A 14351-nucleotide genomic window follows, 5' to 3' on the forward strand; every position below is an offset into this window, starting at 1 on the left:
TATATATGAAATGTTTTTCTACATACTAAACAGAGAATGCTCATATTTCCCTATATAAGAGAATATTATTTTGCATGGCATGATTCTAAAAGCACGTTTTTTTGTGCGCCTTATTTGACATTTAATTTTGTATCAGTAGTCTGTGTACCCAGATCGTTCAGAGCAAGACCCCACCTTCTTCTTAGATTCATACATCATGTTTACTACTTAGTATTTGTGAGGACATACCTTAAGCATACTGTTTAATCTTTCTGGGTGCTAGTTACAAAATAAGGATAATCCTTGATTTACTGAGTTGTAACCATTTGATTAGGTATATAAAGCAGGTAAAACTTTCTGTGGGACATAATAAATGTTCAATAAATTCAAGGTATTGTTGTAAAAAAAAAAAAAAAAAGAAAGAAAGAAAGTTGTCCTGATTTACAGAAAGCTGAGATATTCCAGATTAAATGAACTAAAGATATAACTAAAAGCAGTATGTGATCCTGGATCAGAAGGAAAAAAAAAAAAAGATCTATAAAGAACATTATTGGAATAACTGATAAAACTTACATAAGAATTATATGTTAGATAATAGTATTGTAACAATTTTAGATTTCTTGAATTTGATAGTTGTGGTTATATGAGGCAGTGTCTGTTTTCTTAGGATACATGCTATTTAAGAGTGAATTCTAATTTCAATAGAATGTAGTTCAGTACAAAAAAATCTCAAGAGAAAAAACCAATTGTAATATATCAAAAATCAGTGAATCTGCATTAAAGGGTACCAATTTGAAATTTAAAAAACAAAAAAGTCAAATAATGTTCCTGGGAGAATTGATTATTAATATACAAAAATTAAGTTAGATCCCTGCTTTAGGAGTGCTGACAAAACTGACTCTATTTTTGGCCCTCTGTCTTGTTCATGTTCACTGGATTACCTCTCCGGCTACGTGTTCCAGGACCCTTGGAGAAAAATATACATACATACCTTAGAAATGCTTATCAAGGTGTAGGGATAGGGGGAGGCTTGCTTTGGCCTCTCAGGAATCTATTAGAAATAACATTGTCTTTCCCCTTTTGGATGCACAGTAAGTGCCACAAGATCTAATTAAAGGTTCGCTGTCAGTTAGATGCATGCAAACCCTTCAATCTCACCACAGTGTCTTCTCCCCCCGCACCCCCCATGTGTCCTCTTGCTTTATAAAATCTATAGATTAATGTCTGGACTTTGTGGAGAATAGCCATGGTTCTACATGGATTTTTACTAATCGATATCTCCATACTCCCCCACCCTCCATTAAGTTACCTTGAATAAAACTGTGTGTGACCTATACGGAGTGGTGTGCTTTGTTTTCTGGTCTCAAAGTACTTTCTCAGTTTGGGGGATACTTTACTGTCCCTCCCCTACCTCCTACTTGTATACAAAAAACTATTCCAGATGGGTGTAAGACCCAATTGTGAAACGCAAAACTTTTAGAGAAAATACAGAGGAATGGTTTCCATGATGTCTCATGAAAGGAGGCAGAATGTTTTAAAATGAGATCCAGATATATGTTACTTAATTGAATTTAAATAAATGAGATCCAGAAAGCATAAATACTATAGGAAAAGATGGCTAAATTTAAAATGCATTAAAATAACAACTTCCTGTTCTATAAAACACATCATTTAAAAAATGAAAAAGACAAGACAGATACTTGGGGAAGTATTTGCAAATAATTTAATTCACAAAGATTCGTATCCAGAATTTATAAGACCTCTCAAAAATCAGGAAGAAAAGAGAGGGGGAAAATCTAGTAATAAAGACAAAGAATCTGAACAGGTAAAGGACAAGAAATCCAAATGGCAAATGGAGCTTGGAAGATTGCTCAACTACACTTGATCAAAAATGCAGATTAAAACTACAATGAGGTTGTAAGAGTATAGTCACTTAACACTATTATATTGGCAAAAGTTTTTAATTTGGTGATGATTGTAATAACCTACTCAGCATTCATTATGTGTAAACACTTTTCTAAGTGCTTTTAGTGTTTGACTCATTTGCTCCTTAAATATCCACATGAGATTGATAACATCCTCATTTTAAAAATGAGGAAGCTCAATTAGAGATTGAGAACAAACAGTGGTAGAGTTAGAATTTAAACCCAATAGCTCAAAAAAATAAATAAATAAAAATAAACCCAATAGCTCTAGGGCCCACTGGATTGAATAGCATACCAGAAGTAGTAGTGCAAAATGGTTAAGTAAAGAGATTTTGGAAATAGGTTATATTCACTGTAACCTGTGAGGTCTTGGACAAGTTACATAAGCTGTGAGTGTCTTGCTTTTGGCACTTACTTTCATTATAGATTGTTGAGAGGCTTACGTAGGTTATTATTTTATTATTATATACTGCTTCTCTAAGCATGGGTAAAAGTGTAGTACAAGAGAAACTCATACACATTTTTGGTTGGGAGTATAAATTGATACAAATGCTGTACTAATTTTTTAAAAGATTAAAAAAAAGATTTAATAAAGTTGAAGTGCTCCTACATAGTACTTTCAACTTTGAAATACTTCGGAAAATATCAAGCAGTTCAGCTCCTAATTATCTTAAACTCTTCCACATATTGCTGAGAAGCTGTACACTGGGATGCTCATTGCATTGTGTTGGTATAAGTGGAAACAACCCTAATGTCTATCAAATGAAAAAGGAATAAATTACAGTATTTTCATTTAATAGAATAGCATGCCCTAGGTTTTAAAAAATGATTTATAGTCATAAAGATGATCATAGTTCTTGAACAATACTGAGTAAAAGCAATCTGCAGAAGGTTATATATAGTGCAATGCTATAAACATATATAGTGTGATCACATAAAGTATAAGAACATGGAAGAAACTATGATCTATTTAATGTAAGATTACACAGATTTTAAGGTGCACCATTATTTAGGTAGTCATCAAGAAAAAATATCACCGTGAAACTATTATGTACCATTAATTATAAAATACATACCAATTATTAGAGATGTTAAAAATTTGAAAACAATGTGCCTCTTGGAATAAATGAACTGTGATGTATTATTTGTGGGTTTAGGTTAACATGGGAATATACAAAATGTATTGTAAAAAAAAAAAAAAAAGAACCCAAAAAACTAAGTTTACTCTGTAATCCTAATCAAGGGAATGGGATTTGGAAGGGACACACGGAGATGTCAACTCTGTAATGTCTATAACATTTTCTTTGCTTAAAATAGAAAAATGCCACGTAAGGCAAAAATAGAGAAGATTCTTTGAAGCTGGGTTGGGAGTACATAGATGTATTTATACTTTTCTCTGTGGTTGAAATATGTCTTAACTTTTTTTTTAAATTGGTGGTGAAGAAAAGATAAAAGTAAAGGTAGATAAGTTTGGCTTGAAAGGAAGGATGAGAGAAGAAAGCAAATGGAGGGTTTTGTTCATTTCAGTGCGAAATACAGGTATCCTATGCTTTCTTAATTCTAGCTACTCAGACTAAGTAATGGAATATATTCTCTTAGATTTTCAGATAAATGCCTCATTGTTCCCATTTATCTGAAACTTAGGAATCAAATAGACACTTCACTTCTGCTGTCATCAGTTGCTATCCAAACTTAACCACATAGATTTAGAAAGTAAGAGATACTTCCACTGAATCTAAAAGTCAGTAGAGAGAAGGCTGGAAGTATGGAAGGTAGCTTATGTCCCTGAAAGGGAAGACTGGAGATCTAGAGTAGAGAGGAATTCAACCTTGACAAGAGGAGGTTCACTAACTTTCCTTACACTAGAAAGAATATGATGAGAAGAGGTTTAAATAATAGAAAAACTTTTCAGTGTGGGTATGATATTAACCACAGTTCAGCCCAGTATCAATTCAATGTGAAAAGTATGAGGAAAGGTCAGGGTCAACTAAGACAGCGCTGGGAGGCCTGGGTGGCTCAGCGGTTGAGCATTTGCCTTTGGGTGAGGGTGTGATCCCGGGATTCCTGGGATTGAGTTCCGCATCAGGCTCCTTGCATGGAGCCTGCTTCTCCTCCCTCTGCCTGTGTCTCTGCCTCTCTCTGGGTCTCTCAGGAGTAAATAAATAAAAAATCTTTTTAAAAATAAAAAACTAAGTGCTTAGTAGTGGTTGGATTTTGTTGTTCAGATTTTTGTATCTTTTAGATATATCTTCTGAAATATGTTTTTGAGAATTTACTTGCCCTTTGCAAAGGTTACAGGATTTACTGTGTATTTTTAATATATTAGACAGTGGACTGATTCTGTAATAACTGATCTTTGAAAATTTATACAGCTTAGGCCACTTCTCTTAATCTGTCTTTTCCAGATAGAGAAAAAAATTGCCAACACATAAAAATGTATATATATTTCAAAGCTTATTAAGTGTTTTATATTTCATTTTTCATACTGATAATAGTGAAGAAATTTTTGTAGTCTCTGGGCTTCATTTTGTAGTTTAAGCCTTTTTAGTACTGCTCTTTTTTAGTACTTCTTATATCCATTTTTCCTTAAAATATAGATTACTTTGGAATTTGACTAAAATGCAGAGCATTCTTTACTTTTATTAATTATCTCTTTTTAAATTTTAGAGCTGAACGACAAAGGAATGAAGCACTATATAATGCCGAAGAGCTGAGTAAAGCTTTCCAACATTATAAAGAAAAAGTGGCTGAAAAACTGGAAAAGGTAAGAAGGAGATATGCCAATTCAGTGTTTTATGTTACTGTCTATATTCTAAATCTAAAAATAGACATAAATAGAATACATTTGTTTATAAGTAAAACAGAGAATAATTTTCATGACCTCATAATAAAATAGTTGGAATAAAAAATTTATAAATATTGGTGAAGGCTGGTGTTTATAATCTTCTTACAATAAGCAGAAACCTTTTTATCCAAAGTGGAAAAAGAAAGGAGACAAGGGGAAGAACAACATATAGAGAAAGGAAAAAATAATGCGGAGAAGGATGAGGTGATTGAGCAGAGGTTGGAGCTGTAGACAGAATCAGAAAATTTATTCCCATCACCTCAATGAAAATGAAGGCAGGGTAGACTGTATAGCCTTCAGATGGTCTCCCTGGACCTACCACTCTGAGAGGGTCTGTCTTTTGCCTCTCAGAGGGAAGATTCCTTGAACAGATTCTGCATAGTAGTATAGTAGCTTTTTTACATTCATTTAATATTCTCAAGTAATACCAGATGGATAATAAAACCTGTTTGGAGGAAGGCCACATGCTGAATATTCAGATGTTGAGCTCAGAAGAAAGGTCTGGTCAATGGATACTGACACAAGAGACTTCTTTCTGTCTTGAGATAATAATTGAAAGAGAGGAAGTTAATGATTCTGTTCAAAGAAAGGTAGAAGGGTAAAAGAAATATTATTAAAAATATAATAAGACAAATACCATATGATTTTACTTATATGTGGAATCTAAAACCCAGACAAACAAAAAGGAGAATCAGACTTGTAAATCAAGAAAACAAACTGATGGTTCATAGAGTAAGCGAGTGAGGGGGAGGGCAAAATAGGTAAAAGGGAGTAGGAGATACAGACTTCCAGTTATGGAATGAATAAGTCACAGGAATGAAAGATGCAGCATGGGAAATACAGTCAATGGTATTGTAATACTGTTATATGGTGTCAGATGGTAGCTACACTTGTGGTGAGTGTAGCATAATGCATAGAGTTGTTGGGTTACTGTGTTATACACCTGAAACTAATTTAACATTGTATGTTAACTATATTTCAATAAAAAAAATTTTAAATCGGGATCCCATTTGGTACTGGTCTTAAGTGTAAATTAAATCACTGTTTTGAAAGCCTTGGAGAAGGTCCCTGTGGGAATGAAATACCACAAAAGGGATTTTTAATAAGGTAATCCTTAGCGGGAGGTAGAATGCTCAGTGTGTGTGGGGGAGATGTCCTCAGGAGAGTGAGGATTTTATACAGGAAAGAGAAGAAAAGGTAAGATGATTTTTTTTCACTTAAGATTATCAGTTTCAAACCATGCTCAGCAGAGCCCTATAGTTACATAGATGTAACAGAGGAAGTGGGGCAGATCTTCTGAGCCCTTCACTCCCACCACTCCAACCTGCGTGCTTGACTTTTACCTGTCTTAGACTTGGACTGTTATTTCAGTGGGTTATTCAGTGGCTAAAATTTCAAAAATTACTTCAAAAATATTGCAGTATAGTTAGCCTTTAGTAACATGATGCAGCATCCTTACATGAGTTGCTTGCCTTGCTCCTGTGAGGCCAGAACATTCGCTTTCAGATGATAGTACCATTGCCCTTCTGTTACAGGCTCTTAACCATCTCTGAACAGGTGGTCGAGTTCCCCTCCCTGTCCTTTGTTACTGCCCAGGAAGTTTACTTAGCTTCTTTCACTACTTGTGAAGTACTTACTCTACTTTCCTGCTTATTTCTGAAATCACTACTTTTTAGTTTGAAACACCTAAAATTTATGACCACAGTAGTATGTCCACTTAAAACAAATTATTGTTTTAGGTGCAAGTTGAAGAAGAAATATTAGAGAAAAATCTAATTAGCTGTGAAAAAGAAAATAAAAGGCTACAGGAAAAGTGTGGTCTATATAAAAGTGACCTTGAAATTCTGAAAGAGAAATTAAGGTACAGTATCCTGTTGTGGAAAAAGGATTTTTGTCTGGAAATGGAAAAAAGAACTGAAACATTTTAAAACAGATTATTTTGTATAATGTATTTATTGTAATTATGGCCTTAAATTACATAGAAAGATAGGTTTCATGACTGAAATTCTTTTCTAGGTACAACATTAAGATTTTTAATGAATAAAACATGTTAATATTAATATACTTCTAAATACACACACATCATATCCCTATAGTGTGACATTAACTGGTAAGTAAAGTATGTGTTCTTCAAATCATGAAGAATCACCTAGTCCAGCCTTCTCATTTCAGAGATATTAACAGTCTGATAAAGGAAACTGAATGTACTGCGATGTATATCAGTACTTCATTTTTGTTAAATATTATTCTGCTGTATGGATGTACCACATTTTATTTATCCGTTCACCAACAGTTCTAAAGATTGGATTGTTCTGTTTGACATGTTTTTTTTAAAAAAAGATTTTATTTATTTATTCATGAGATACACAGAGAGAGAGAGAGAGAGAGAGAGAGAGAGAAGCAGAGACACAGGCAGAGGAAGAAGCAGGCTCCATGCAGGGAGCCTGACGTGGGACTCTATCCTGGGTCCCCAGGATCATGCCCTGGGCTGAAGGTGGTGCTAAACCGCTGAGCCACCTGGGCTTCCCTTGACATTTTTTTTATAGGCGCGCGCGCGCGTGTGTGTGTGTGTGTGTGTGTGTGTGTGTGTGTGTATTTGAAAATAATACTGCCTAGTAATCTGTTAATGGTTAATTACTGTTTTTTGGAGTTATGGCTAATAGTTCATGACTTTTCCTTATGTAATCTAAAACTTTCTTGATGTTGTGATATGTTGAATTAGGATTTTGAGTTATATCTCCTGTCTTATACTTTTGAAAAGGGAGCAGAAGTACTTTGAATATAATGGAGTTATCCTGCCCTCCTACTTACTGTGAGACACTGGCAAAGTTTCTATAACCTTTCTATACCTTGATTTTCTTATCTATAAACAGAGAGTGATAATAGTGCTGCTACCCACATAAAGTTGTGAGCACCTGGTGTGCAGAAAGTAGGCACTCAGTACATGTGAGCAGGTATTATTATTCCAGAATAAGGCTTTAAAATGTTTTAAAAGTGATATTAACTAAATGTGACTACTGAAAATGAATGTATATTTTATTTTCATTATTGTGCTTTTTTTTCTTCATAGGCAGTTAAAAGAAGAAAATAACAATGGTAAGGAAAAATTAAGGATCATGGCAGTGAAAAATTCAGAAGTTATGGCACAACTAACTGAATCTAGACAAAGTATTCTGAAGTTAGAGAATGAGTTAGAAGACAAGAAAGAAGTACTTAGAGAAAAATTTTCTCTAATGAATGAAAACCGAGAATTAAAACTCCGTGTTGCAGCACAGAATGAGCGACTGGATTTGTGTCAGCAAGAAATAGAAAGTTCAAGGGTGGAACTGAGAAGTTTGGAAAAAGTTATGTCCCAATTGCCAGTAAGTATGGGTGAAAAAGAAAATTTTACTGAAATGCTTTATAAGAAGTCATCATCTTATGGTTGCTTTATTAGCTTTTATTGATTGATTTATTTTTACATATCTCTACTTTCAATCATGAATTTCTTTTGTACTCTCTTTTCTTTTTCTGCATTTAACCTTTCCACTCTTCCACTCTTTCTTAGACTTGTGGTGCCTTGTATAAGAACGACTCAGGATTTTTTAAAAATAGCTTTGAGTAACATTGACATAATACAGAATTCACTCATTTTAATTGTACTCTTCAGTTATATTTAGTAAACTTACAGGTTTTGGAATAATCCCACAATCTAGCTTTCAAACATTTTTATCATCCCCAAAAGATCCCTTGTACCTATTTATAATTAGTCCCTGTATGCACACCCACCCCTAGGGAACCATCAATCTACTTTTCTGCCTCTAGAGATTTGTCTTTTCTGAGCATTTTTTTTAATATATTTTTTTCAATTTTTATTTATTTATGATAGTCACAGAGAGAGAGAGAGAGAGAGGCAGAGACACAGGCCGAGGGAGAAGCAGGCTCCATGCACCAGGAGCCCGATGTGGGATTCGATCCCGGGTCTCCAGGATCGCGCCCTGGGCCAAAGGCAGGCGCCAAACCGCTGCACCACCCAGGGATCCCCCTGAGCATTTTATATAAATAAAACTATAGTATAAAGTCTTTTGCATTCTAAATATTTTGGGAGATCATTCGTTGTGATATATATCAGTACTCATTTCCTTTTACTGTTGAATATTATTCCATTGTATGGATATACTACATTTTATTTATCTATTCACCAATAGATGGACATTTGGATTCCTTCCACTTTTGGACTATTGACAACAATGCTGCTATGAACATTTGTGTACAACTTTTTGTGTGGATGTACTTTCATTTCTCTTGAGTTAGATACCTAGTAGTGGAATTTCTGGATCATATGATAAAGTTATGCTAAATTGTTTTCCAAAGTGGCTGTACCATTTTTTAAAAAGATTTTATTTATTTATTCATGAGAGACACAGAGAGAGGCAGAGACATAGGCAGAGGGAGAAACAGGCTCTATGCAGGGAGCCCAATGTGGGACTCCATTCCAGGACTCCAGGATTACTACCTGAGCCAAAGGCAGACACTCAACTGCTGAGCCACCCAAGCATCCCTGGCTGTATCATTTTATGTTCTCACCAGGAATGTGTGAGAGTTCCTGTTTTTTCCTCAACCTAGCCAACATTTTTTATTATCTATCTCTTAGATTATAGCAACCTTAATGGGTATGAAGTAGTATCACATTGTGGTTTTAATTTACATTTTTCTAATGACTAATAATGTTGAGCAGCTTTTCATATACTTATTAGAATGCACAGAACATTAAAATGTCTTTATGATAGTGCTGACCACCATTTTTCTTTCAGTTATATATATGACCATATGTATGAATGAGATTAGGAAGAAGGTAAATATAACTGGGTCAGAAATCATTATTGAAGCATTTATTAAAAGAAATCCATTATTGATAGGTATAAAATAAAAGTGAGATCAAGAGAACATATATATATATAAAAACATATATAAATGTGTCATGGCTGGTTTCAAATACATTTGGATGGGTGGTAGACTCTTAAAGAATTTTAAACTGTAATGGAATTAACAAGCTACGGGGACCTGAGAACTCATCTGATTCAATGCCGTCATTTTATTTATGAAGAAACATACACCAAGGAAGTAAGTAGTTTTTAAATTAGCTAATAGAATTAAAACTAGAATGTATGATTCTTGGTTCCCAGCCCTCTGCTATATCTACTGTTCAAGGATTCTAATTATTTGTTTAGGTTTTTAATGTACTGCTTTTGAAATTTGATAGTAATTAGATGCAGATAACATTCATTTAAAATTGATATTCTCAAAAAAAATAAAATAAAATTGATATTCTCATTTGACTCAACATCAAGAATTACTTTGTATGTGATTCTGAAATTGGTGTGGTAATATATGCTTGTTTCGATTTTTTTTTTTAAAGCTTTATTCATCCATTCAAGAAAGACACACACACACAGAGAGAGAGAGAGAGAGAGAGAGAGAGAGGCAGAGACAGAGGCAGAGGGAGAAGCAGGCTCCATGCAGGGAGCCTGTCATGGGACTCGATCCCGGGTCTCCAGGATCATGCCCCGGGCCGAAGGCAGGCACTAAACCACTGAGCCACCCAGGCTGCCCTGATTTGATGTTTTATGCAGTGCTAATAATAACATGGTTTGGAAATGTGAATTTTTTTCATTTCTAGAAAGCCTGGTTCGGTTGTAGTCATTAAGTGCTTATCTTGCCCCTTTTCACAACTAATTTTAAAAATTCTCTATTGTTCAAACATACAGAAAAGCAGAGACCAATGCAGCATACCATTTGCTAAATCTGAGTAACATATTGGGATATTCACTTCAGATTTTTTAGAATAAAATTTTACAGATAAATAAAGCCTCTTTATGTACTGTGTTAGATGCCAATCCTTCCCACCTCTTCTCCGAGGTAGGCATTATTCCAAAACTCCTGTATATCCTTCTTATCCATATTTTAAATATTGCCACATATGAATGCTATAGAAAAACATATATAGCTAATCTATTTTGGAAAATACTACATGTGCCTCTGTTGTTTTCACTTAATGCTATGTTATATGATGTCTCCAACTGATTTATATAATGCAGGCTTATTTGAACTCTTGTGGTTTTCCTGTTAACATTTTATAATGTATTTATACATTTCTCCTATTGATGGACATTATGTTGTTTCTATTAATTCACAAAAGTTTTCAATTGGTGTTCTGAATAATAAAACAATTGCATCATAGATGTTGTAAGTTTATATATGTTTGTTTTTAAATTTTCAGTTAAAAAGAGAAATGTTTGGTTATAAATCATCTCTTTCTAAACACCAGATGAGTAGTTTGTCAAACAAGGAAGATATTGGCTGCTGTGAGGCAAATAAAATGGTGATTTCAGAATTGAGGTATGGTTTTCAGATGCTTAAGTTGTAGCAAATACAATGTTGTTTTTTTAAATTGGTAATTAAAATATTTGAGAAGATGAAAAATATACAAAAAGTTCTACAAATATAACAAATATCTGTGTTTCCACAACTAAGAATTGATTCTTAACATTGTGTGATAGTTTTTCCAAATGTGTTTAAGTAAGAACTAAAGACATTATGAGGTTTCCCTTCCCACTATCTAGAGAATTCTCCTTCTAAGTATACACCATCCTGAATTGGGTATATATTCTTCAGTCCATTTTGTATATGTTTATATCCACATATGCAAAATACACTATGTGCTTATATTGTTTGTAATTTTGCTTTTTCACTCAGCATTATTTTTTAAGTTCATACATTTGAGGTAGGTAGTTAAGAGTGACTGATCAATGGGTGGATTAGTATGGTTAGTCTATCCTATAACGGTATCACTATTTATTGATAGTTACCTTGTTTCTGGTTTTCTTCTATTAGAAACAGTGCTGCAAAATATATACCTTTACATGTTTCCTTTTATAATATGCCAGAGTTTCTCCAGTATATATTCCTAAAAGTGAAATTGCTGGGTAATGGTATGTGTACATTTTTAGTTTTACTATGTACTATCAAGTTTTTAAAGTAGGTGAACTAGTTTACATTCCACTTAATGGTATTAAGAATTTCCACATCTTGCCCAGTAGTTAATAAATATCAGAGTTCTAAAATTTTTGCTAACTTGAAAGGTAAAAATGGTATGAGATATTTATATAGGATATTTCTAATTTTGGTGTATTTTATTTTGTTCCAGGATTAAGCTGGCAATAAAGGAGGCAGAAATTCAAAAGCTTCAGGCAAACTTGGCTGCAAATCAATTATCTCAGAGTCTTATTGGTTATAATGACAAACAAGAAAGTGGCAAATTAAATAGTTTAGAGACAGAACCAGTAAAACTAGGAGGTAATCAATTAGGTGAGTGTATTAAATTGAATTCTTTAATTCTAAGTCTTTTATGATAGTTTTTTAGAGAAATGGATTACCGGAAGTTTAGTTTCTATTATTGATAATCTGGTAGTACTAGTTGTGGGTTGGTAACAACAAAAATTTCAAAATTGTTGAACTTTGCATTATTTTTAAAAAATGTACTTTACTGAGATGAGAATTTACCTGACATCTGAAATCACTGTCTTGAAAAGATATCTGCACTCTGTGTTCATTGCAGCATTGTTTACAATAGCCAAGATATGGATACAACCTAAACATCCATCAACAGATGAATGGATAGAGAAAATGTGGTATATATATACAATGAAATATTATTCAGCCATAAAAAAGATACCCTACCACTTGTGACAACATGGATGAACCTTGAGGACATTAGGTTAAATGAGAAGCTAGGCAAAGAGACAAATACTGGATGATCTCACTTATGTATAAAATGTCAAAGCAAAATAACAAACAACAAAACAAACTCAGAACAAATTGGTGTTTGCCGGAGGGAAGCATTAGGGGTGGGAAAAATGGGTAAATGTCGTCAAAAGGTACAAACTTTAAGTTATAAGATAAACAAGACCTGGACATACAATGTATAGAATGGTGACTATACTTAATAATACCATATTGTATATTTGAAAATTGTTGCGAGAGTAAATTTTAAAAGCTCTCCTGTCTCCCCAAACTTTGTAACTATATGTGATGATGGATGTTAAGTAGACTTATTGTGGTAATCATTTCAAAATATATACGTATATCATCATGTGGTATACCTGAATCTAATACAACATTATATATATGTCAATTATATGTAAAAAAATTAGCTGGAATAACTATACTAATTTCAAACAAAGCAGAGTTGAGACTGACAGAACTAGAAGGATAAATTAACAAACCCACATATATATTGAAGATTTCAAGACTACTTTCTCAGTTGCTGTTAGAACAAGTACACAGGGGGATCCCTGGGTGGCTCAGCGGTTTGGCGCCTGCCTTCAGCCCGGGTATGATCCTGGAGTCCCGGGATCGAGACCCACATCAGGCTCCTTGCATGGAGTCTGCTTCTCCCTCTGCCTGTGTCTCTGCCTCTCTCTTTCTCTTTCTTTCTTTCTTTCTTTCTTTCTTTCTTTCTTTCTTTCTTTCTTTCTTTCTTTCTTTCTCTCTCTCTCTCTCTCTCTCTCTCTCTCTGTCTCTCTCTGTCTCTGTCTCTCATAAAAAATAAAATCTTAAAAAAAAAACAAGTACACAGAAAATCATTAGGGGGGAAAGAAGACTTAAGTACTATAAACAAGTTTAATACGATTGACAGTCACTCAACCCAATAATCACCAGAATACACAATTTTCTCAAGTGCATTTAAAATATTCATCAAGATAGTTCATTTGCTGGCCAATAAAGTAAGTCTTAAAACATTTTTAAAAACTGAACTCAGGTTCCTTCATGAATTGATGTCCACTATTGGTAACAAAAAGATACCTGGAAAATTCTAAATACTTGGAAATAAACACAGGAGATATCATGATATTTTGAAATGAATAAAATGAAAATATAACATATAAAAATTGGTGGGATGCAACTACAACATTGCCTAAAGATGAGTTTATACCTTTAAATACTTACATTTTAGAAAAGAAAAAAGTGTTTAAAATCTATAATCTAACATTTCACCATAAGAATAATTAAAGACAGAATTAAACCCAAAGAAAACTGAGGAGTATAAGGAATCCTGAAGGAAACAATGTTGTGATTTTTTTTTTAATTGAAGTATAATTAACATAATGTGTTACGTTGGCTTCAGGTGTACAATATAGTAATTCAACGTTTCTATACATTACTCAGTGTTCATCATGAGAAGTGTACTCTTAATCCCTTTTACCTATTTAACTCTTTCCCCCACCCTTTGGCAACCACCAATTTGTTCTTCATATTTAAGAATAGTTTTTTTGTCTTTGTTTTCTTTGTTCATTTGTTTCCTAAATTCCACAGATGAGTGAAATCATGCAGTATTTGTCTTTCTCCTACTTATTTCACTTAGCATGGTATTCTCGTGGGCCATTCATGTTGTAAATGGCAAGATCTCATTCTTTTTTATGGCTGAGTAATATTCCATTTTCCACATATACACACAAACACACACCCCATCATCTTTATCCATTCATTTATTGATGGATATTTGGGTTGCTTCTATATCTTGGCTGTTATAAATAATTGTGCGGTAACTATAGGGATGTGTA

The 14351-nt window shown here is 33.7% G+C and overlaps 1 protein-coding gene across 19 annotated transcripts in view; it reads left to right on the plus strand.

Moving 5' to 3' along the window:
- Positions 1 to 14351, plus strand: part of CCDC18 (coiled-coil domain containing 18) — a 108765-nt gene that overhangs the window by 20872 nt on the left and 73542 nt on the right. For all 19 annotated transcript variants that reach the window (XM_072834532.1, XM_072834536.1, XM_072834539.1 and 16 more), the window contains 5 exons: positions 4572 to 4668; positions 6489 to 6610; positions 7820 to 8111; positions 11009 to 11127; positions 11936 to 12096. In XM_072834532.1, the coding sequence (XP_072690633.1) occupies positions 4572 to 4668; positions 6489 to 6610; positions 7820 to 8111; positions 11009 to 11127; positions 11936 to 12096 (791 nt within the window). The remainder of the gene's footprint in view (positions 1 to 4571; positions 4669 to 6488; positions 6611 to 7819; positions 8112 to 11008; positions 11128 to 11935; positions 12097 to 14351) is intronic.

The sequence above is a fragment of the Canis lupus genome, chromosome 8 (genome assembly GCF_048164855.1).
Source record: "Canis lupus baileyi chromosome 8, mCanLup2.hap1, whole genome shotgun sequence".
Lineage (NCBI taxonomy): Eukaryota > Metazoa > Chordata > Mammalia > Carnivora > Canidae > Canis > Canis lupus.